Below are 24,747 nucleotides of genomic sequence, written 5' to 3'. Positions count from 1 at the left end.
TACAATTGTCTTCTAACTTTGACTTTTAAAAAGTATTCTAGGTCAAGACATGCAGAAACCAAGCTCATTCATAGATTTCAGATATTATAATAAAGTGATCAAACAAGGTCTAAATAACAAAAATGAAATGGCTAAGGAATCTTACTCGATTTTTTAATGATGAATTTAGATGTAGATTAAGTCAGGTAAAGCAAATGCAATCTTACTAAACCTGTCAGGTAAATCTTGGGTTTATTACTGGACTAAGAATATATAGAAACCATCTTCTACAAATGGAACTGACAATTCCTTTGCAATGCTGACCCTTGTCTGAGGTTTACAGCATGAGCTTGGCCACGGGCCAATGTGAACAATGTTTAAATTTCTTTATGGCAGCTACATGAGCTTTCAGACGTTCATCTGCTTTACCTACTGTGCTTAATAAAAAGCAAGCCGATGCATTTTCTCATCTCCTTTTCATCACTAATAAGAGCAACCATCAACCTTATGAAAGATATAGTCTGCTTTTACTTTCAGTTTTTTTTTTCCAGTAGCTCTGCTCTGAAACTTTAATAGAGCACCATTATCCCACCTATCATCATTACATAGATTTGGATATAAAGCTATGTACATTTTGTCACTAAAACACAGTAACTACAAACCGTAAAAGCCTTAGGGAATTACTTCTGTTCTTGAGCATCAACATTTAAAAAGAGTTTCAGTATATTAATGAAATAGTTGATTTATAGAAGCCTTCATATTCTGGAAAACTGAAGAGTTTAAGAAATTTCTAATAGCAAAACAAGATTTTATAATGCATAACACCAATAAATTTTCAAAGAAAAATTAGCTTTATATATTAGTATATAGTGCTAATATATATATATATGAGCATGTAACCTACATACATATATGTATATAATAGACATGTACATGTTATATACATCCATATACATATAAACTTATTCATACATATACATGCGTATATATTTACATATGCATGTATATTTTTACATATACCAACATTTATGGTCTTCGAAAAAACCCAGTATGGTAGCAGATACATGAGCCAAATCTAGAATTCACTCCCAGTCTGCCACTTGGAGATCTGTCAAGCTAATAATGAAGCATATTGTGCGAGCATACACACTGGGCACATAGCGAGTGTTTTCTGAACCCTGGTTCTACACTCGCCATCATCTCCTATCAATCATGTCCTCAGCAACAGCAGGGGCAATGGAAATAGAAGCAGACGTAATGGAGGCATGACTCAGTTCCACATGCTTGAAAAATAAAGGCCCCAGATACCCTGTTAAAACATTTTTGTGTTATAATTTTACCCAATTCTATACTGAAAAAAAAAGAGGAAAGTGTTATATTAATAAATATATTAAGTTCTTGCCTCTTTAAATAACTATTGTCAATCTTTTTTTCTCAGTTCCAATAACCAAATTCTCCAGTCACTAATTCAGCAGCAAGAACTTGCAAATTTTCACATTATGATGCTGTGCAAAATATCATCAAAAGAAAAGTATTCGCTTACTAGATTAGAAAAAGGGTTGGGTTTCTTAATTAGACAGACCTGAATTTATATCCTGGCATTAAGACACAGGGCAAATCAGTAAGTTCTCTTAGCCCTGTCTAGGTAAAGTGTGGCTAACAATATTTACCTTGTAAGGCTTACGCTGAAGATCAAATGGTATGTTAACCACTGAGTACACCCTAGGCAATCAATAAATGCCAATTCAAATGTATTTATGACTTACACTTAAGACAGGATACACACAATTTAAGATGGAATCGATCACTATAAAATACTCATTAAAAAGTGAAGAAGAGCACACAAAAAGAATATAGGGAGAAAAAACAAAATTGTGAGTTTAGTATCCAAAAGACACGTTGAAAGGGTGTAGCTCTTTGTAGGATGTAACAAGTCACATAATTATGTAACAAGTCTCATAATTCTGGGTTCCTGCATGGAGAATGCAAGCAAGATATCATGGCTGTGACATGAATCAATTTACAAACGTGAAAACAAGCCCAAGGAACTGTACAAGCTCCTCTGGCACCGGCATGCATGTTCAGTCATGTCTGACTCTTTGTGACCCCATGAACTACAACTCCTCCCTCTATAGGATTTCCCAGGAAAGAATACTGGAGTGGGTTGCCAGTTTCTCCTCCAGGGTCTGGTACTAGAGCTAGAAGTAAATGTAAGGGTTCTCAGAGAGAAGACGTAGTGAAAATATTGAATATCATTCTTAAAAGCATTCTTGCGTATCTACAGCCCTGAGCTTCACAGGCTATTTCTGAAAATACAGGTTGGTGGACTTTAGGTTCCTTATTTCCCCAGGTTCTCTAAATGAATGCCCCACACTCAAGGTCCAGTTTCACACTTACTAATTGTATGTGACCTTGGACAACTGGACAATTTCTCTAAGCCTCTAGTTTCCTCTCATGGGAAATGGGGACATGACAGTGATTCTCTACAGGCCTTTGTGTGTGTTAGTTGCTCAGTCATGTCTGACTCTTTGTGACCCTACAGACTGTAGCCTGCCAGGCTTCTCTGTCCATGGAATTCTCCAGGCAAGAATACTGGAGTGGGTTGCCATTCCCTTCTCCAGGACCATGGGCCTTTGGGGGAATTAAATGAAATGTTGAGCTCAGTTACATGCCAGAGGACAGAAGAGGCTATATAGGGAAAAAAAAAAAAAATGTGGGAGGTGGGGGGGGGCTTCCTCTAATATTCAGAAAAGGCACAGTCACTGCACTCGATCTATAGGAACTTTTTTCTATCAAGGCTATTATTAATACATCCTGTAATATAACCACATTTACCTGTCATCTTTGCATTAGTATCACATTACAGGATAAAGGAAATCAAATGTCAGATTTGAATTCATGTCAGCATGTCAGAGTATCCTAAAAGAGAACTAACTCTGTAGCAGCTGTCTGAACCCTTTGCCTGAGAAAATTCCCTAACTCCAAAGGCTTTCTCCTTGATATCTCTTTTATTACTTTCTTCACATTCTTAGGTCTTGCACTACCACATCCTAGTCACTTTTTCCAGCTGTGTGCAAGTAATGTTCATTTCTTATTTTTAAATATTCACCTTCATGTGACTCTTCCTGAAATTTTTATTTTTTCTCCCAGATAAAGAAATTTCATTTTATTTATTTATTGCATAAGTGTCACTTTTGAATTAGCTAAGTAATAAGTATGACTTCGTATGCCTTCAAAAGTCACATACATTTCTAAGTAAATCCCAGAAAAGATGAGACCTGAGGAAAAATTGTGAGTTAGATACTTCAGCTTGGGTTCTGATTTAGGCTCTGATAATGTATGATTTGAGATTTTAAATTTAATTCTTAGCTCTGTAAAAGGAGAGCTAGATCAGGTTTTCTCAATCTTGAAGAGATTTGCCTAGATTATTCTTTGTTGTAGAGGATGCTCTGTGCATTACAGGATATATAGCAACACCTCTGGCCTCTAAGAACCAGATGCCAATAGCAATCTCCTTCCCCAGTTGTGACAACCAAGAATGTTTCAGACATTGACAAATGTCCCCTGGATGCAAAACTGCCTGAGTTGAGAATATTAGACTAGGCTTTAAAATTATATGAGTGTTACGTTGAAAAAGTCTGTATCAGCATGTTATTTCTTCATATTCCCACTAAAATCTAAGTTCCTTGAATGCAGGGGACATTTTTCTGATTGGTTCAGAGCCACATTTCCAGTGAATACTTGGTAGAGTAGGCACTCATTAAATGTTTGTTGACAAAAATGAATAAATGATGGAAAAATATCTAACTCCATAAAGGTTGAAATCTCTCCATTTATTACATCTTTGCCGCACATTTTGATGGGTTCTTAAACACTGTTTGTCTTTCAGGCTTATTCCACATTTATTTCCTTAAAAATATTGCATTTCATCCTTTTAAGATAAATTTAGTTCATATACCCTTGAGAATCCAAGATACTTGGAAGGAAGAACTGTATTCTCTTTCTTTCCGATTTAGCACATTGATAAATGTATGCCAGAGAAACATTACATGTGCTAAATTGTATTGAAATATTTCACATATCGTCAATACAGCAGTACGATATAGAAAGTAAATGGATCCTATTTTCTGAAATACAGATTTTCTTCCCTAATAATTACCAGATAAGCAAAATTATTTATTCCCAACCATTTGTATACACAGGTTTGTTTCTGAGCTTCACAAACTTTCACATGTTCTTTATGCATTAATTCAAGATCGGTATTCTCCCATTCCATAGCATATGCTTTCTCTTGTTGAAAGTGAGTCTTCATGTCAAAAAGTAGCAGCTGTTCTCAATTAGAGTATTCACTTTTAACATCTTGTGTCTTTGTAACTGACCACCGAACAGAGAGTTCAGGGATATTTCACATTCATGATCTTTAGCTATTAGAAGCCATCCTTATTATTTTTTAAAAATCACACAAAACAATCTGTAACTGATCATATGATGATTTTGAGTTTCATAATCTTGATGCTTCCTTGAGACTCCTGGGTCTCCTCTCACACAACAAATCTGTGATTAAATGTCCACATTGTGACTGTGCTTCTGAAAGACAATCGATAGCTACACATTTCTGAGGACGGCAGGGACAGAGGTAGATGAGAATATGATCAAAGTTTTACTCTAGGATAGTTCTATTACTATCATAGATTATATTCTCTCATAGAGGGGGCCATAAGTGATTTTAGAGTTATTTGCCAACAGGATGTTTTGCCTATATCCTAGAAGATGAGAATTTACAATAGCAGAGTATACATTCAGTCTTTCTAATCATATGATTCTTTCCAAATGGCTCTGACTTTGGGAGCACTTTTATCAAATATTATCAAAACTCATACTTCTCTGTACAATTGCTCTCTATTAAAGTTTAGTGCCAGCTGTCAGAGCTGTAATGTAAACCCTTATTAGCTCTTGTAAGTTCTACTCTGGAACTAATAAGGGATTGTCAAAACTATCCAAACACAGAGAAATGGAGGGATAAATCACAGAAAAGAAGATGGAAAGTGTTCAATGAATCTGTACTAGCAAAACAATCTTTGTGAAATGATTACCAATGCATTTTGCAAAATCTGTGCCTCTCAAGGTGGAGAAAAAGATCTAGCTTTCAGTTTATTTTGCATAGGGTTTGATTTTCTTTCCTTTGGGAGAAGCTGACTAAAAGCAATAAAACAAACTGAAGAAGTTAATATCAATAATCTCTTTAAAAATCTTTCCATGTATTCTGTAAAAATGTTACACTGCATTCCTCAAATTTTAAAATATGGAAGATCTGATAATATCTGAACAGTTAGAAAGAAAAAGTATAAGTTTGAAAAACTGAAGATGAATATTCTTTTAAAAAGCCATAGATTATATAATATCTAAGCTTTAAAAACTTTTTTTACATACTGGAATGCAGCAAATCAGAAGTAAGGAAGGCTGTCTATATAAACCCCAAAGTAATTTAAGTTAAAGACATGAAATTTAAGGCTTCCTACAGGGTCCAGCTAGACTTGATGGTAAATGACTATGGCAGGTGCACAATCGATTTGACAAGGTGATGTTCATTAAGAAGTCAAAATAACGATACATTTTATGTATTCAAAATAACCAATATTTCCCCTTCCCCCTTTCACAGACATGGCTTTTTCTTGGAAAATTTGAATCACTTTTCAGATGAGTTTACATTTAATAGATATTTTGTGAGTGGTATCAGAGCAATATTCTGATCTTCCTTTGAAATGAGACTGAAAATGCAGTGACAGGAATAACCCATTTCAAGGAAAATCAGAGCTATTTTACTTCCTGCAACTGAAATTATTTTTTTGATGTCTTAGATTCGCATAGTGAATACTATCCAGAGAAGCTTCATCCATATTTCTCACAGACATACTCTCAAACAAAGTACTCAATGAACAAATTATTTGTGTCTCCCAAAGATTATACATTTGGCATACAGGTGTGACCTAAATTATTATTTCCCACTTTAAAACACTGGACCAGACAAAGCATCTGAAAGTTTGCAGAACTTGAAGTGAAGGAAAGTGAAGTTGCTTAATCGTGTCCGACTCTTTGTGACCCCATGGACCGAGGAGCCTACCAGGAGTCTACCAGGCTCCTTGGTCCATGGAATTTTCCAGGCAAGAGTGCTGGAGTGGGTAGCCATTTCCTTCTCCAGGGGACCTCCTTAACCCAGGGATTGAACCTGGGTCTCCCGCACTGCAGGCAGATGCTTTACCATCTGAGCCACAAAGATAGAAACGAACTTTATATTCTAAAAGCAAATACCCTAGAGTTATTTCATGTAAGACAACTGCAATCTAGGTTAGAACCTCAGGAAAATACCTTAATACTGACATATAAAATGGTCTTCTGTGTTAGGATAAAGAGTAGTAAAATATTTATTAAAAGAAGAAATTCTTACTATTTATCCCTCTTTGAACAATGCAATTGCTATAACTGAAGATAAATCTATGTTTTACTAAAACACTGCAATTCTTATTTATTTATAATCTTGTGCGAGAGTTTTAACATCTATAAAACTGTCTGGATCTTTTAAGGTCTCTTATGTTGATTTGCTGCTGATCACTTGACTTGTTCTTATTTATTATGAGGTATTTAAATGATTAGATACGATTTTGTTCTACTCTCTAAATTTAATGATGGTCATATCTCTCCTAATATGTTTGCAATTAAATCGTCTCTGTCTACTCAAAATAATCTGATTTGTAGTGTATACAGAACAAAGATTTCACATTTCTTTCTAGTATCTTAAACATGCAAATTCATGGTTTAACTTTATACTATTTGTTTTTACATAGACTAAAAATGAACTATAATACTTAAGTCACAAATCAAATACACTCCCTTATTTTTCCTCTCTTCAGATTTGAAAAGAGTTTTTACTTAATTACTGTTCAGATAGTGTGTTGACATGCTTGGATTGAAAGTTTCTAGTAATATTACATGATAATTCATGTAAGCACATTTGGCATTTACTTCATAAAATTTATGCTGTTTCCTCTATGGCTTTTTTTTTCTCTTTGTGTGATTTTCAAGTGAACATAAATACCTAAAATCAATCAAATAGATATAGTTATTTTCTATATAAAGTAAATTGGTTTGACAAATATTTTGACTCATTTGATTACTTAATTTTGACTCAGATAATTTCTTCAAGGCAAGAACATTATTTATTATTATATCCTCACCAACTATCTAAGATAGTCTTGTATACAATAAATGTTAGGGTATAAAACAGTTAGCAAAAATTTTAGGTTTAATGTTTTTGAAATTTAGCAATTTTATTTTGCTATTGTAATTGCTTATTTCCTAAACTGCATTTTCTTAAATCAGTCAAAATCTGTAATTCCCTCTGGTTATACAATATAAAAATGTCCATGTGTAAATTCAAAGACACTTTTGAAAAATCAGTGGAAAAAACCTGTGCTAAAGAAAATTGGAGACTGAGTCAAATACTGGATGGGAAAAATCAAAGGTCAGGAGTGTTTAGAAGAAGAAAAATGAAAGCTAATGATATTATAAAAGAATACAGGAAATATCACATATGATTGAACAGACTAGAGGTTTAATAGAACTAAAAATGAAGTCACCTTGGAAAACCTCTAATTAAAAGAAGGTGGTGAACCAATTAGAGAATACTGAATACTAAGCACTGAAGAACTGATGCTTTCAAACTGTGATGTTGGAGAAGACTCTTGAGAACCCTTGGACTGCAAGGAGATCAAACCAGTCAATCCTAAAGGAAATCAATCCTGAATGTTCATTGGAAGGATTGATGCTGAAGCTGAAGCTCTAATACTCTGGCCACCTGTTGCAAAGAGCCAACTCATTGGAAAAGACCCTGATGCTGAGAAAGATAGAAGGCAGGAAGAGAAGGGGATGGCAGAGGATGAGGTGGTTGGATGGCATCATCTATTCAGTGGACATGAGTTTGAGCAAGCTCTGGGAGATGGCGAAGGACAGGGAACCCTGGCATTATGCAGTCCATGGGGTCGTAAAGTATTGGACATGACTGTGTGACTGAACAACAAATATAAATTCATTAGACAATTTCTCTCTCTCAAGTTATCTGTAAGTTCTAATGTTTAAGGTTAGATAGAGACTATTGAATGGGTGAATCTGTCATTTCTAAGTGAACTGACTCTGTGCCACCCCGTGGACTGTAGCCCGCCAGGCTCCTCCGTCCATGGGATTCTCCAGACAAGAATACTGGAGTGGGTTGCCATTTCCTTCTCCAGGGGGTCTTCCCCACCCAGACATCCCATATTGCAGGCAGCTGCTTTAACCTCTGAGCCATCAGGGAAGCCCAATTATCCATCTAGTTGCTATCTAATTGAAAATATCTTCAGTTATAATCTGCTAGGTTGAAGGCACAATGTCCTTTAAACAGATATAATATAGTCCCTCCCCTCAAGACACTTCCAGTCTGAAAACAACTGTAAAGAAATACTTCTGAATTCATTAAAACATATGAACATCTCATACTTCTGGAAGATGCACACAGACTAAGAGGTGCTGGAAAACCTCTGAGGTTTTCGGTTTTCTCTAGTGCCTCTGTCAAAGCGAGCATTCTGTTACTGAAAGTGTGTCTGCTTCTTTAAGAGACTTTCTGAACAGGCAGAGAAATGAGTAAAGAGCAAGAGCTGGTAGGTTAAATAAACATAATTATGGAAAATCATCGAGAATTCTAGATATCTTCATGCTTCACATCAAACACACTTTTCTACCCAGCTGCTAATGTACAAGAACAAGGAATGAAGTTAGCATTCCACAATGAACGTACGCAGATAAAACACAGAGCAACAGATTCTTCAGTGACATTAATAAGGTATTTGGTACATTAAGTCTAAACAAAGTTTGTAGGAGGAATATTTATAGTAACTCCCGGGTCTCTGGCTCAAATGTAATTAACTGACTAAATGAAAAGACATTACCATTCTCATTTCTTCTCTCCAACTAAATCAAAATAGATAAAACAATTCATTTGCCAGGAGTAAAAATACGTATGTAAAGATCACAAGGCTCCCTTGGTATTAATGTGAAATTTCCTCACACCTCCAATCTTCAAAACACAAAAGTGTTATCCTGGGATGTAAGAACTATGAAGGATTTCCCAAATGAAATGAACCAAGTAAACTCTGTCAATAACTGAAAGCAAATAGCACAGGATTTAGGTTTATAATTGAAAATTTTCAATGCTATCTTATTAAAAAGAGGTTTATTAGCATACTATAATAACATCTCAACCTGTAAATTGACAATAGTCTCAACATCAAGCAAGTTTGTCAAAATCTGAGGAACATGGCCCAAAAAAGGTGTAAATCATACAAACACACGGTAAAATAAAAAAGATACTATGAGAGATAACATTTAAAGAAAGACCATATTTTAAAATGACATATTAGAGAAACTTCTAGAAAACCAAATCGGATGCATAATTTCTTACTTCCCTTACTAAATAACTATGTTACCATTAGTTTAAGTTTTTGTAGTTATTTATATGTGCATTTCTGTTTTACCAAATTCATCTTAATAAGTACTCTCTACATGGGAATTAGATGGGGAAAGAGTGGAAATAGTGTCAGACTTTATTTTGAGGGGCTCCAAAATCACTGCAGATGATGATTGCAGCCATGAAATTAAAAGATACTCCTTGGAAGGAAAGTTATGCAACCTAGATAGCATATTAAAAAGCAGAGACATTACTTTGCCAACAAAGGTCTGTTTAGTCAAGGCTATGGTTTTTCCAGTGGTCATGTACAGATGTAAGAGTTGGATTGTGAAGAAAGCTGAGTGCCAAAGAATTGATGGTTTTGAATTGTGGTGTTGGAGAAGACTCGAGAGTCCCTTGGACTGCAAGGAGATCCAACCAGTCCATTCTAAAGGAGATCAGTCCTGGGTGTTCTTTGGAAGGAATGATGCTAAAGCTGAAACTCTAGTACTTTGGCCACCTCATGCGAAGAGTTGACTCATTGGAAAAGCCTCTGATGCTGGGAGGGATTGGGGGCAGGAGGAGAAGGGGACAGCAGAGGATGAGATGGCTGGATGGCGTCACCGACTCAATGGACATGAGTTTGGGTGAACTCTGGGAGTTTGTGATGAACAGGGAGGCCTGGTGTGCTGCAGTTCATGGAGTCACAAACAGTTGGACACAACTGAGTGAATGAACTGAACTGAACTGAACCTTCCTGAAAGTTTTCTTTTTTGTATTTTCAGTTTATTTGGTATGCAATTTCTGATTAATTCTTTAGCTGTTAACATTTCTTACAATCTTCCCGTATTTCCTCCCACTAACCAGTATGTGAAATAGAAAGGTTCATAATTTTCCACTCTTACGTTTCCTGTGTTCAAGTTCCCCTAGCAAAAAAAGCCAGCAACATAAAGCATCTTAGTACAGAAAATTCTGTTTTCCTCGCATTCATCCCCTTCCATACAAATACACTTCCCTCAACACAAAACTTATTTTTAAGTGTAAACTATTGACTTAGCTCTGTTTAATATTTCACTTAAAAATATGTTTTTTTAGAGGCAGAAACCAAAATATTTTAAAACACATACACACATTTTTGCACTATAAAGCAAACTAGTTTGGTAGTGATAATATTCATCTTTCTCTTTCTAGCATCCTTGGCAGGAGTTGGCATATAGTAGAGACTTGATATATATTTAATAACTGAATCCACGGTCAAAGTATAACTTTACTACTTTTCCTCATTCCAGGAAACATGAATTGATCTAAAAGTTTGTATCAAGTACAAGACAAGTATAATGATATGGCTAAAATTGTGATCCTGCATAAAGATATCTTTGGTTTTACTTATAGTTCTGAAATCGATGAGCTTTTTGTCTAAAAAATATTTTTCCTATCAGAGATTGTCTCATTTTCATCACTTAGTTCAATGAACTTAATCCCAAATATCCAGCTAGAGGGGAATAGATAATTTGAAGTATTTCATTACTAACATTGGAAAATGACCTACTAATGAAATTTGGATCCTTTATAAGACTTCTGTATAGAATAAGCTTAGAACACAAAAACTTTAATGGAACTTCTACACATTTGGGATTTTTGAGAAAATAACTTGATAAACAAATTATAAACCATTCCTTCTGGAATGCATAGGCTGAGTAAGATAGTTTCCTTTTTCCCTAACCAAAAGTTTCTAAGCACAATAATGATGGGTTCAAAACTCTCAATGCAGAGTCTTCTCACTATTAATGAAAAATTTCCATTATTAACTTTGAAATGCTCCAAGTTAATCTCTCCTTCTGTTTCCTTGTCAAGAAAGTTTGTACCTAGTAGATTTATTGGTCTGTGTTGCATTAAAATTATTCATTTATTATCTGTCTTTCATATCAGATTGTAAGCTCTGAGAAGGGAGGTACACTGACTTATTTATCTATGTTTTCCCACTGTCTGGTACATTATTGTTAGAACTTAGAGATTTTTAGAGATATTGAATTAAATTTGCTATACTTGTTGGCATACCTAAGTTGCTTGACAACTCGTTTATCCAGTTATGTTAGATATCACCTGAGCTAATCTTAGTCTTCCCATGGCATTTTGTCTAGTAATTCTTCTTTCTGGGATGATTTGGGAGAATGGCATTGAAACATGTATACTATCATGTAAGAATCGAATCGCCAGTCTATGTCCGATGCAGGATACAGCATGCTTGGGGCTGGTGCGCGGGGATGACCCAGAGAGATGTTATGGGGAGGGAGATGGGAGGGGGGTTCGTTTGGGAACGCATGTACACCCGTGGTGGATTCATGTCAATGTATGGCAAAACCAATACAGTATTGTAAAGTAAAATAAAGTAAAAAAAAAAAAAAAAAAAGCTAGAAACAGAGAGCTGTGATAAATAAGCTGAAATAGATGGACCTTATATTGACAGATGCTTGGTTACTTTGTGCCAGTTGCCTATGGTCCTGCTCATCCTTTAATATACAACACTCTAACTTCAGTAGAATACGTGTCCTTGTGGGGTTTCCTGGTCTCTGCCACCATTGGACTGAAAAATGGGGAAGTGGTATCGGTTGTGGTTTCAACTGCAACATTCAGAATCAGACTGCCTGGCTTCAGATCAACTCCTAAAGGACCTAAGACAAGATATTTAATCTTTCAAAACTTTTTTTTAACTTCCTCATTTTAAAAATGGAGCTAATAATAGGATGTACTCATAGGCTATTTTGAGAGATAAGATAACTCATGGACATAACTTAGCAAATGAGTGCAGTTTCTGGCATCCAATAGGGGCTTAATGCATATTTTTAAATAATTTGTTGCATTCTTACTATGCTTCTTATAATTAAGTAGATTCTCTCTAAATATTTCTTGAAATAAAATGACTGAGTCTTATTTTCCTCTGTTTTAGAAAACTGTAAACCTCTGTTTGCTGATCACTGTTATAAAATTACCCTGAGGTGTTTAAAATCTAGCCACATACGTATGTTAAGATATTGTTCCATCCTTCTGTAAAATGAAACAAAACAAAACAAAAAGTAAGCTCATGAAATACATGAAATGTATTTAGTTATCTTTTCATCTATATCTATTCTAAGTAATACCATTCCTTTGTGTGCCTGAATTGAAGCCCTGCTGATAAAACAATGATTTGTGAGTCATAGCAAATGATCCTGACTCGTTCACAAGCTTAAAAACCGACCAGATTTTTTAAATTAAAAAAGGAAACCATAACAAACACCAGCACCACCACTGACAACAAAAGCAAAATTACAAGTCACAAGCCATGCTGGCCTATTATATTACAGGCTGTAAATTAATTGGTTGTGTATTAGATATTTAAGACATAGTAGACTTTGCATTTAAACTGACATATTAAAAAAATTTGCTAATATACAGTCGATTTAGACTCAACACTACATGTAAATCAGCATGAAGTAGAATACCTTGACACATCCTCTAATAATTGGAATATACAAACTTACTTTTACTGTGAAATAGGAGGAAGCCAAATAGGGAAAGGGGTACATCAAAGCTGTATATTGTCACCCTGCTTATTTAAATTATATGCAGAGTACATCATGAGAAATGCTGGGCTGGATAAAGCACAAGCTGGAATCAAGATTGCTGGGAGAAATCTCAATAACCTCAGATATGACACCACCCTTATGGCAGAAAGCAAAGAAAAACTAAAGAGTCTCTTGATGAAAGTGAAAGAGGAGAGTGAAAAAGTTGGCTGAAAACTCAATATTCAGAAAATGAAGATCATGGCATCTGGTCCCATCACTTCATGGCAAATATATGAGGAAACAGTGGAAACAGTGGCTGACTTTATTTTTGGGGGGCTCCAAAGTCACTGCAGATGGTGACTGCAGCCATGAAATTAAAAGATGCTTGCTCCTTGGAACAAAGTTATGACCAACCTAGAGACCATATTAAAAAGCAGAGACATTGCTTTGCCAACAAAGGTCCATCTAGTCAAAGCTAGTCAAAGTCATGTATGGATGGGAGAGTCGGACTATAAAGAAAATTGAGCACCGAAGAATTGATGCTTTTGAACTGTGGTGTTGGAGAAGACTCTTGAGAGTCCCTTGGATTGCAAGGAGATCCAACCAGTCCATCCTAAAAGAAATCAGTCCTGAATATTCATTGGAAGGATTGATGCTGAAGCTGAAACTTCAATTCTTTGGCCATCTGATGTGAGGAACTGACTCATTGGGTAAGACCCTGATGCTGGGAAACATTGAAGGCAGGAGAGGAAAGGGACGACAGAGGACGAGATGGTGGATGGCATCACCGACTCAATGGACATGAGTTTGAGTACACTCCAGGAGTAGGTGAAGGACAGGGAGACCTGGTATGCTGCATTCCATGAGGGCACAAAGAGTCAGACACAACTGAGTGACTGAACTGGACTGAACCGAACTAAAATTCACCTGGCAACATAAGCAAATGGTAAGATGTAACCCTAAGAACAAGCTGCACCTTTTAGTTACATTACTGAAAAGTCATTACACTTGTAAATTCCAATCATATCCCATTTGATCTTCCTTCTCTAATTCTACTATAATTAGTTCTTATTCAGCATATTTTTCTTCGAATAATTTGTTATTATGCATATGCATCTAATGCTGCAACTAGTATTTTTAAATGTTTAAAAAGTCTGATAATATATCATCACTGTGTCGAGGAGGTGCTATTAATATCTTCAATATAATAAACTATAAGAATCAAGGAAATAAAACTTTGATACAAATATTATCTCTAAGAGTAGTTTTGCCATAGAATATCATTGAGTAACATAATAGTTACTTTAAAGAAGTTGTTCGGTAAATTAAAATAAGTTTAAAAAACAAGCAATTCTGAATCTACTGTAAACTTTCTGAATACAATTTAATGTCACTTTCTCTTTAAAAATTCTTCTACTAAAGTTTGTCTCAAGGCAGCATGTGATATTAGTTAATTATGTGCATGTTTTATTTATTTGTATTAACATCTCATGTGATCCTATTTATCTGGCTGACACATTTTTCTATTATATTTTTAAATAAGACACAAAGCATCATATACAAATTATTTAAAATCTAAACAATGATTAGGTTCTTGCTCAATGGAAAAAATTGTGTGAGATGGTTCGGCGCATACTGATAATGATATTGAGACAGAGGCACATCTGTTCCTTTCTCGGTGTGGATATCAGAGACTGTCAGTAGAAAACAAACTGGAGGAAATAGTTTTTAAATTTTTCCTGACCTGTACTCAGTTGCTCAGTTGCATCCAACTCTTTGTCACCCCATGGAACACAGACCATGAGGCTCCTCTGTCCATGGGATTTTCTCAGCAAGAATACTGTAGTGGGTTGCCATTTCCTCCTCCAAGGCTTCCTGATCTAAGCTTTTATTATTTTATTTAAAATAAATACCACAAAGATAACACAAACAGTACCACAGTGATAAAATATAATTCAAAGTGGAATATAAAGGTCACTGAGACTTCTTCTCTCCAAGCAAGTAGTAGCTAGTATGTTGTTTCCAGTTTAGAATTTTCAAAACCATATTTAGTAACAGTATTCTGATCTCTTGCCAAGGATCTAAATAACGTGGAGAAGTATCAGACTAGGGTGTATCATTTGCTGTCATTAAAAAAAAAAAAAATCTATAAACTATCTATAGTTAAAAGCAAAATGCTATGTCCTGTTCAGATTCTGAGAAAGGTCAGTTTATATATAAAGAAGATTCATCTCTTTCACATGGACTTGAGATTTACTAAATGGCCATAAGTAGAATACCAAACTCAATTCTTTTGATTAAGTTAACAGCAACAAAAAGGTATTAAAACAGACTAGATTCCAAAGACTATAAATTTAAGTTCTCCCATGTATTGAAACATTTAAAATTTTAATGATAATTTTTGTGTGTTCTTAAACACTAAACCTTGACTAATGCTAAATAACAAACTTTGGGATTAAGTGGAAATTATCATCTAATATAATCTTTTGTGGAAAGGAAGATCTTTTATTTGATTTTACTTACCATGATCAAAACTTTAAATAATTTAAATTATTCCTCTGTATACCCAAAACTGAAGCATCAACTCTGGATTTTTAAATAAAATATTTTTTATTAAAACACTAATGTTTTATAAGTAAATCCATATTTTATGCACAGATCACTGAAGAGACACTATTAATATATCTTATAGCAATAAATTGTGTATTACTCTGAGATTGATGAGCACAACCATAAATAGTCAGTGGAGAATCTAATTCTGTTAGAATCAGATTAGCTTAGTTCCAATGCCATTTCTTCCCTCTACATAAAAGAGACAGATTTTTTTTCCCCTTTCAATTGGTCTAGTAGTATGTACGTTAGCACCACATAATCAAATATGCTAATATTTGTACCAAATTATGAATCAACACATCAAGAGGGATAAATTAAGTCTATAAATAGTCTCTGCTTAGTTTGAGCCACATTTTGCTGCTAAGTGAAATGTGGTTTCATTTATTTCAATTACTCTACCATAAATTCACAAGTAAGAAGTACCACTCTAGGGAAAATAGAGAAGACTCTTACCTTGACACATGAAACCTCTTTCTTCATAGCCAGCATTGCAGGAGCACTTGCCGATGGGTACAAGCCATTCACCTTCTGTACTGCAGTACATCCTAGGAGGATCTTCCTCCTTAGAATTGTTAACACAAGAACCTCTAACTTCCACCAGAGATTGGGAATCCATGGGTACTGTGTCTGGAAACATAGCCAAATTCTTCACTGTAAACGGGCACTTTTTGAAGTACACTCTCACAGACACTAAGGCAACACAAGCACCAACATCTTGAAAAGCCAAATAAAATCCCTTTTTGTTGACAGGACCTACTTCTCTGACCTCAGTGTTGAGTTTAAGAATACGGTCCCCGAGATCCATTTGCGTGAAACTTTCATCAGCTGCAATGGTGTCAATCTTTGTAAACTGGTGTTCTCGGAATTTGACTCCATGATCATCATCAGACTCCATGTAATACAGATTGAAAGTCTCCTTGCAAGTTCCCAAAACCAGTGGAATGCTATTGCAGTCCCGGAGAGTGAACTTTAGCTCCACATAGATCTTCTGAGCTGAGTTCCTGGGGATCCAGTTTGTCCTCAGCCAATTATTTTGACTATGATCCATGACATTGCACACCTGGTAAGTCCGTATGGGTGTGTAATGTTCATCAACACCACTGATCTCTTCCCACTTGAAGAATGAAAGAAGAAGAAAAAAAGAAAGACAGAATTAATGAGTTAAGCATGATGAATAATTGTGAATACAAGATGAAGGTGTTAATGACATCACAGAAAATACAAAACAAGCAGAAACTTCACTGTTGCTCATTAAAGATCAAGATGTACAGCAACTCTGTCACATTCTTATTTGCAGTTTTTATTATTCACAAGGTTCTCTGAGTTCTTTGACAAAAAATAATTCAAAATTTTGATGAACACATTTGAATTTTACTGGAGTTTGTGTGGTATTCAGGAAGAAGTTGCTTAGCAATTGATTGGACCTAGACAAACATCCTAGTATAAAAATGTTAAATCAGTCATCTCTAATAACATGATAAAAATTATTTTGTTGTATATTTTAGAGGATTTTTTTTTTTGGTTTGCTCTTTAAAAAGAAAAAGAAAAATACCACTGCCTAGCACTTCTCTTTATTAAACTTTCCCCAATTGGGGCCAGACTTGGGTAAAATCAGTATATCACAAAGAAAGTGAATCTAAATTATTTCATTACCAGGTATCTTTATGCATGACATTATTAACATACTTGGTCATTTCAAGAAAATATAATAAAAAAATATTTAAAAAAATAAAGTAAAAAAAAAAAGAAATACATGATGGAGAACTTTGAATTTCTGAAGTTAAAAACGTGAACATGTCTCCTTCCCATCTCCCCAAAATCCAACAAATAGTTACACATGTAGAACAGAGGATTTAAGTATAGTGAACATTTCAATTCTTAATATCTTTTATCCACATTAAATTTTCCACATGAAAGAAATACACGGCTACTTAAGTTGTTGTTATAGCAGTTTGGTCTATGATGGTAATAAAACTTTTTTTCATTGTAAATACACTCAAAAATTTCAAGACTTTTTAGAAAAGTTAAGCACTGCTTCTTTGATCCTTATACAGGTTTTGAGAAGCTTTCAAGTTAGCATCACATTGTTTGTGTTATTTATGATTCTAAAACTATTATTCTATTTCACTGTTACACCTATGTCTACACTCTATTTATACCATGCTTAGTTATCTTAATGCTGCTAGGAAAGTACATCGTTTTCCATGTCATATTAGAGTTCTAATCTTCTATGGCTCCCCATTACTCATGTAAGAACTTCAAACTCTTCAGTTGGTATTTGCGCTTTTCCAAAGACTATTCCCAACTTACATTTATTTTTTTCTAAAAGTCTGAATTGAGATTAGAGAATTATAAGTTTCACTTATGCACGTACTGTTCTTGTCTCTGTGAACTCTTTTTTATGTTTTCAAAAGAAATGTTGGATCTTCTTTTGTTATGGTATAAAGAAAGAGCATTGGTCTCTGCGATGCCTCCCATAACCTTAACGTGCTTAAGACACTTTCTGTTTCATATAACACTTATTAAATATCTTTTTCAGTTTTAGATTTAATTCATGATACATCATTAGATTAGTTTAACATTGTTTCAAATACATTTGTTAGATTTTAGAGTTCTTTATGTCCTTTATAATGTGCAGCACACAACTTCACTTTTTGGGAATAAAAGATGAATACAATGCATAAAAATTATATTTTTAATAGTATATTTAGTAATAATTCAAGGAAATAATAAAGTTCGCATTAGAGAATATATTTTAACTTTGTAAATAAATAAATGAAATCCTTGTAATGCCCATTATAAATGGGTTCCTAAAATCTTCTCCTTTAAGAGATTTACTTATTTTCATAAGAAATAAGTTTTAAATAATTTTAACTAAATCAATGGCATTTAAAAAATATTAATGTATTTTCTACTTATATTTATTAAATACACATAGAAAATCCAATCCACAACTTCTAGTTACAAAGTGAGATAAAAATGCTATTTTTTTAAATTCACAATAACCAAAGTAAAGAAATATGGCATTTATCTGGCCTTTGAACCTCATTAGCCAAAAAAATAATTATTTACATTAAAGTGTTTGAATTATCAAATCCAAGCTGCACCCTTCCCCACTACCAATGTGAGAAACACGGTTTTAAAATTCTTTAGTCTCATTAGCTCTCCTAGCAATCTAAGAACAAACCAAAAGCAAATAATTAAACAGCACCACTTATTTCAGTAACTTGGATCATTCAGGGTCTGTAATATTTGAGAAGCATTAATTTTCTGGAGGCAAAATTGGCTTGTCTTTATTGTCATGCCTAATATCCAACAAAGGAACCCATTTTGTTATTGTAGAAAACCCTAGAATAATATACAAGAAAATGTATTTTTAATAATCACCAATTTATCATTTTCAAACAACCACTCTATAAATATATTATATGGACAGCTTTTAAGAACAAAAGTATATACGAGAGTCTCATTTCTGAGGATTTTACACTGAGGTGCCTATAAAAGTAAAGTCATATTCAAAACCAAAATTAATGTATAACTTTAATATCAGAAAATTTAAAACCTGTGAACTGAGTTGAAGCTCAAAAAAACTGTAATGTTAAACAGTATTATTATGTTGCATCTTTATTAATATTACATTGATTCTATGATGGCACTGTAAAGTATAGAGCTAACAAAAACTCCAAAGAATAAATGCTTTCTGTGGGCATTTTACAGAATGTTAGATGATAGGCCTATTTAAAAATTAGCCAACTGACTTCAAAAATTTTAGGTCAGAATTTTCTTATCAGAATAGATAAGTTTGTAATTTGATGAATCAGTTGCAATTTTCTCCTGCTCTGGACAGCATTTTGTTAGACACCATACAGAAATGACACCATGTAAAGATTTTCACAATTTGATGTAAAATATGATTTTAATTATGGAGATATCAATGTAGTCTAACATTTCCCTTTGAATGCTAATTTGGCAAGCTATCACAAGCCCTTGAATGCAGAGGTACAAATTGCAAGAAGATAATGCAAACAGCACCAGCATGCTCTGTGCATAAAAAGGTTGCAGAGAGCAATTATCACTTCATTAATTTGTAATGAAAACCAAATTGCCTGTAAGTGATGGTGACTTGCCATCTTAGACCATTTGCAAAAAAACAGTAGATCTCTAACTCTAGCGTCTGCTGAAGACTTGTTTAGTTGCTCAGTCCTGTCCTTTTGCAACCCCATAGACTGTATGTAGCCACCAAGACTCCCTGTCCATGGGATTTCTCAAGTGAGAATACTGGAGTGGTGGCCATTTCCTCCTCCAGGGGATCTTCCAGATCCAGGGATCAAACCCACATCTGCTGCTTGGTAGGCAGATTCTTTATCACTGAGCCACCTAGGAAATTGCTGAGGACTCGAGAATGGAAATAAAATTCCTAAAAAAGCAGTTTTGCAACAGCAGCAACAGAAATCATTAAAGTGCTGTTGTAATTCTTACATTTTATAATTTAAAAGAATACTCGTTTTACCCAATCTCCATACTCCAAGAACTACTGTGTACATTCATAAATTATTAGAGATAATATACTATCATAGTCATTGTGCCAAGGCCAATGTGAACAAAGAAAATGGATGAATTAGAATTAGTGACATATAAAATTGGGAGGTACAAAGCATTTACTGCTTCATTTTTCTAATCCTAAGGAAGAATCTCTTCAAGGGGTGTCCAGCAGTAACACTGTCAAGCAGAAAGGGACACAGAACTAGTAAGAACAGAACTAATAACGCAAACACAGAACTAGTGACTAGTAAGAACACGAATTCCTTCTAAAGCTCAAATTCTTCAAAATTGATAATTCCAGGAATAGCCTGGCTCCCAGATTCTTACTATATAAACGTTTATCATTAGACCACACAGACCAGGGTTGAATTTCTTTTTTTTTCCAGATTATTACAACTGTAAGAAAAACATTTGCCCAGACTTCTTTTCCCTAGAAGGATGACTCAGAATTCTATTCCCTATAACATTAGCACCATGAGCCTCCTTATCAACAAAATACAGTGTAAGATGTGATTCAATTTATATTTTTTAGATAGCACAGCTTCTTGTCACTGAGTCAAATATGTATTTTGAGGGAAAACATATTTTTAACAATTAATCAGCATTTAACCTAATAACTCTCATTCTAATGAACCTCAATTATAGTAATAAAAGATTTATACTCATTGTTAACATTAATTACTCTCTTGGATACACTTTTTGCTACTTGCTAATAGAGAGTAGGAGGAAGTGTTTACATTTTCTTTAAAAGAGGGAGAACCTGTGATACAGTTAGTACATAGGCTAACTTAAATATTTAGAAAGTGAGAAAAACCTTCGTGATTTACTTTATACGGTTTAAATAATTTCTTAGAAATTTGCAGATGATATTAAAAAAGAAAATGATACCAATATTCTTATGTTTGTAATACTACATTTATATTTCAATGGTGAATAAGAAGCACATAGTTCTGCACTTTAGAAAATGCTAATGTGACTAATGCTGCTCTTAATAACTACGAAAGTGAAAGTGAAAAGTGAAAGTGAAGTCACTCAGTCATATGCGACTCTTTGTGGTTCCATGGACTGTAGCCTACCAGGCTCCTCCCTCCATGGAATTTTCCAGGCAAGAGTGCTGGAGTCAGTTGCCATTTCCTTCTCCAGGGGATCTTCCCAACCCAGGGATCCAACCCGGGTCTCGTGCATTACAGGCAGATGCTTTACCCTCTAAGCCACCAGGGAAGTCCTCTTAATAACTGTAAGTGATATTAAAGTTGATTCATGTCATTCTTTCTCCTCTCCTGTTTCTACACTTACACATTATTTCCTTTGCACATATCATAGCTGTTTCAAAACGCAGTGTTCATCCTAGAAATATTTGAACACTTATCACACATCAGCATAAGCTCGGCAAGGCATAATCACTTGCAGGAAGATGTCACTGGCAAGTGTCAGACCCAGATGTATGTAACAAACTCACTATATTTCCATCTATTATTAAATAGCATTTTCTTAGCCAATAGGCCTCAAAAGTATACACACACACACACACACATGTAATAGTGTTATATTAAAAGGTAGAGTAAAATAAAAGAGTTGAGACAAATGAGAAATAGAATCTGGGGGTTTGGGGCACTTTGTTGGTGATGATTTGGGGTCAAATCAGAGAAATACATTTATAACCAGAGGACTGAGGAGAGATAAGATGAGGATTTGATATTGAAAATTCAGCATCAGCAACAAGGTGCAGGCCAAAGTCTAAAGATAATGGTGCCCAGAAGGTATATGCCTGAGACAGCATTTCCAGTAATCTTAATGATAATGACTACTATCCATCCTCCCACCCACCTTTAACTCCTAAGTAATTAGCAGAAATTTGATAATGGTATTACAAATATCTTGTTGAAAATAGAGAGGACAATGTCTCAGTTTGGGTACAGTATACAGAAAAGAGATGGAAAACCAGGAAAGGAAAGAAAGACCAGAGATTATTATTGAGGAAAGCCATATTAAAAAGCAGAGATATTACTTTGCTGACAAAGGTCCATCCAGTCAAAGCTGTGGTTTTTCTAGTAGTCATGTATGAATGAGAGAGTTGGACCATAAGGAAAGCCGAGAGCAGAATAACTGATGCTTTTGAACTGTGGTATTGGAGAAGACTCTTGAGGGTCCCTTGGACTGCAAAGAGATCCAACCAGTCTATCCTAAAGGAAATCAGTCCTAAATATTCGTTGGAAGGACTGATGCTAAAGCTGAAACTCCAATAATTTGGCTGCTTGATGCGAAGAACTGACTGATTGGAAAAGACCCTGGTGCTGGGAAAGATTGAGGGCAGGAGGAGAAGGGGACAGCAGAGGACAAGAGGGTTGGACGGCACCACCAACTGGCTGGGCATGAGTTTGAGCAAGCTCCAGGATTTGGTGATGGGCAGGGAAGCCTGGCATGCTGCGCTCCATGGGGTCGCAAAGAGTCAGACATAACTGAGTGACTGAACTGACTTCAGAGGATAAGAGAAAGAGTTAGGACCGGGAAAATGTATCATCTCTGCTTGGGTATTGGGTAGGCCCTGGTACATTCTGTAGTTAGAACAAGATGCTGGCTATTCAAGGCAATGTCTTCTGAAAGTCTGAGCATGCATGGGGGTCCTTGGGTCCCCATCAGGGCCTACTTTGGATTCTCTGTCTTTACTCAGCACTTTACAGCCACATATACTTTCATCTTCAGCCTCAGGATTTCTCAGTTTCTGCTACCCTTAGACTGAGGCAAGAACAAGGGGAGCCTCAGCTTCACCATTCTAGGCCTCTGATTTTAGTAATTCTCCTTCATGTTGGGGCTGGTTTAATGGTACAGTATTGAGATCTCAGAGCTGTTGCCACATCTTTGCATCTGTGGAAAAATATCCAATATTTCTGACTACAGTCTGTCTAATTTCCTTACATCAAAGGTTCTTATTTTTGGATAAGCATTAACCAGAGACCTTTTTAAAAATACTACTTCATAGGTGTCTATCCAAAATATTTCATTTTACATTCCCTAAGATATTCAGATTTGAGTAGGCGACTCCCTAAGGTTGGGAACCAATGTTCTATGCCCTTTGGACAACTTTTGCCCTCAACTTCACCTGGCAGCATATTCCACTATCAGCTTCCAAGACTTCCTTTTTTTTTATATTGGAGGATAATTGCTTTATAGTGTTATGTTGGTTTCTGCAGTTCAGTTCAGTTCAGTCATTCAGTAGTGTCCGATTCTGCGACCCCATGGACTGCAGCATACCAGGCCTCCCTGTCCTTCACCAGCTCCCAGAGTTTATTCAAACTCTTGTCCATTGAGTCAGTGATGCTATCCAACTGCTCATCCTCTGTCATCCCCTTCTCCTGCCTTCAGTCTTACCCAGCATCAGGGTCTTTTCAAATGAATCAGTTCTTCATATCAGGTGGCCAAAGAATTGGAGCTTCAGCTTCAGCATCAGTCCTTCCAATGAATATTTAGGAGTGATTTCCTTTAGGATGGACCTGTTGAATCTCTTTGCAGTCCAAGGAACTCTCAAAAGTCGACTGGTTGGATCTCCTTGCAGTCCAAGGGACTCTCAAGAGTCTTCTCCAACACCACAGTTCAAAAGCATCAATTCTTTGGCTCTCAGCTTTCTTTATAGTCCAACTTTCACATCCATACATAACTACTGGAAAAACCATAGCTTGGACTAGACAGACCTCAGTACATCAATGTGAAACAGTCATGATTATATATCCCCTTCCTATTGAGCCTCCCTTCTGCCCGCTATCCCACCCCTCTAGGTTTTCACAGAGTGCCAGCCTGGGCTCCCTGTGTTTTACAGTAGTCTCCCACTAGTCATCTATGTTACACATCATAGCATATATATTTGGAGAAGGGAATGGCACCCCACTCCAGTACTCTTGCCTGGAAACTCCCATGGATGGAGGAGCCTGGTGGGCTGCAGTCCATGGGGTCGCGAAGAGTCGGACACGACTGAGCAACTTCACTTTCACTTTTCACTTTCATGCATTGGAGAAGGAAATGGCAACCCACTCCAGCATTCTTGCCTGGAGAACCCCAGGGATGGAGGAGCCTGGTAGGGTGCCATCTACGGGGTCGCACAGAGTCGGACACGACTGAAGCAACTTAGCAGCAGCAACAGCAGCAGCAGCAGCAGCAGCAGCGCATATATTTCAATACTACTTACTCAATTTTCTCTACCTTCTCCTTCCCAAGACTTCTGAATCTCCTCAGAAACTGTTTCTACGTCTATCTTTCCAGATAGTTTGCCTCTGTTTCTATCGAAGGCCCTATTGCTCAGCCCTCATCCCATATGTTGTTGATGCCTGACTTGCTGAGGCCCAGATGTGCCTTATGTAGAAGCTCACCTGAATAACCTCATCTTCTACCTCCCACAAAGATTTGTAAGATATTATTATAATTAACAGCGTAAGTCTAATCATATTGCTCTTCTATTTCACATCTGGTGGTAAATGCAAAGTGTTGCATTACAAAAAAATGTAAACAGTGTGTGTGGGAGGGCTACCTTCAGTCACATATCTCTCTTGGTGTGAATGCAAGACAACTGGTTTTAGAAATGCTGCAGTTTTTAGAGTTCAC

General features: G+C 35.7%; 1 protein-coding gene across 4 annotated transcripts in view; it reads right to left on the bottom strand.

Moving 5' to 3' along the window:
- The window catches only part of EPHA3 (EPH receptor A3), a 405,712-nt gene that overhangs the window by 268,659 nt on the left and 112,306 nt on the right, over positions 1-24,747 (bottom strand). For all 4 annotated transcript variants that reach the window (XM_027979022.2, XM_060404088.1, XM_042230433.1 and 1 more), the window contains exon 3: positions 16,066-16,726. In XM_027979022.2, the coding sequence (XP_027834823.2) occupies positions 16,066-16,726 (661 nt within the window). The remainder of the gene's footprint in view (positions 1-16,065; positions 16,727-24,747) is intronic.

Source organism: Ovis aries, chromosome 1 (assembly GCF_016772045.2).
Source record: "Ovis aries strain OAR_USU_Benz2616 breed Rambouillet chromosome 1, ARS-UI_Ramb_v3.0, whole genome shotgun sequence".
NCBI classification, from domain to species: Eukaryota; Metazoa; Chordata; class Mammalia; order Artiodactyla; family Bovidae; genus Ovis; species Ovis aries.
Note: the sequence above shows the minus strand (reverse complement) of the source record. Positions and strands in the feature narration are given on the sequence as shown.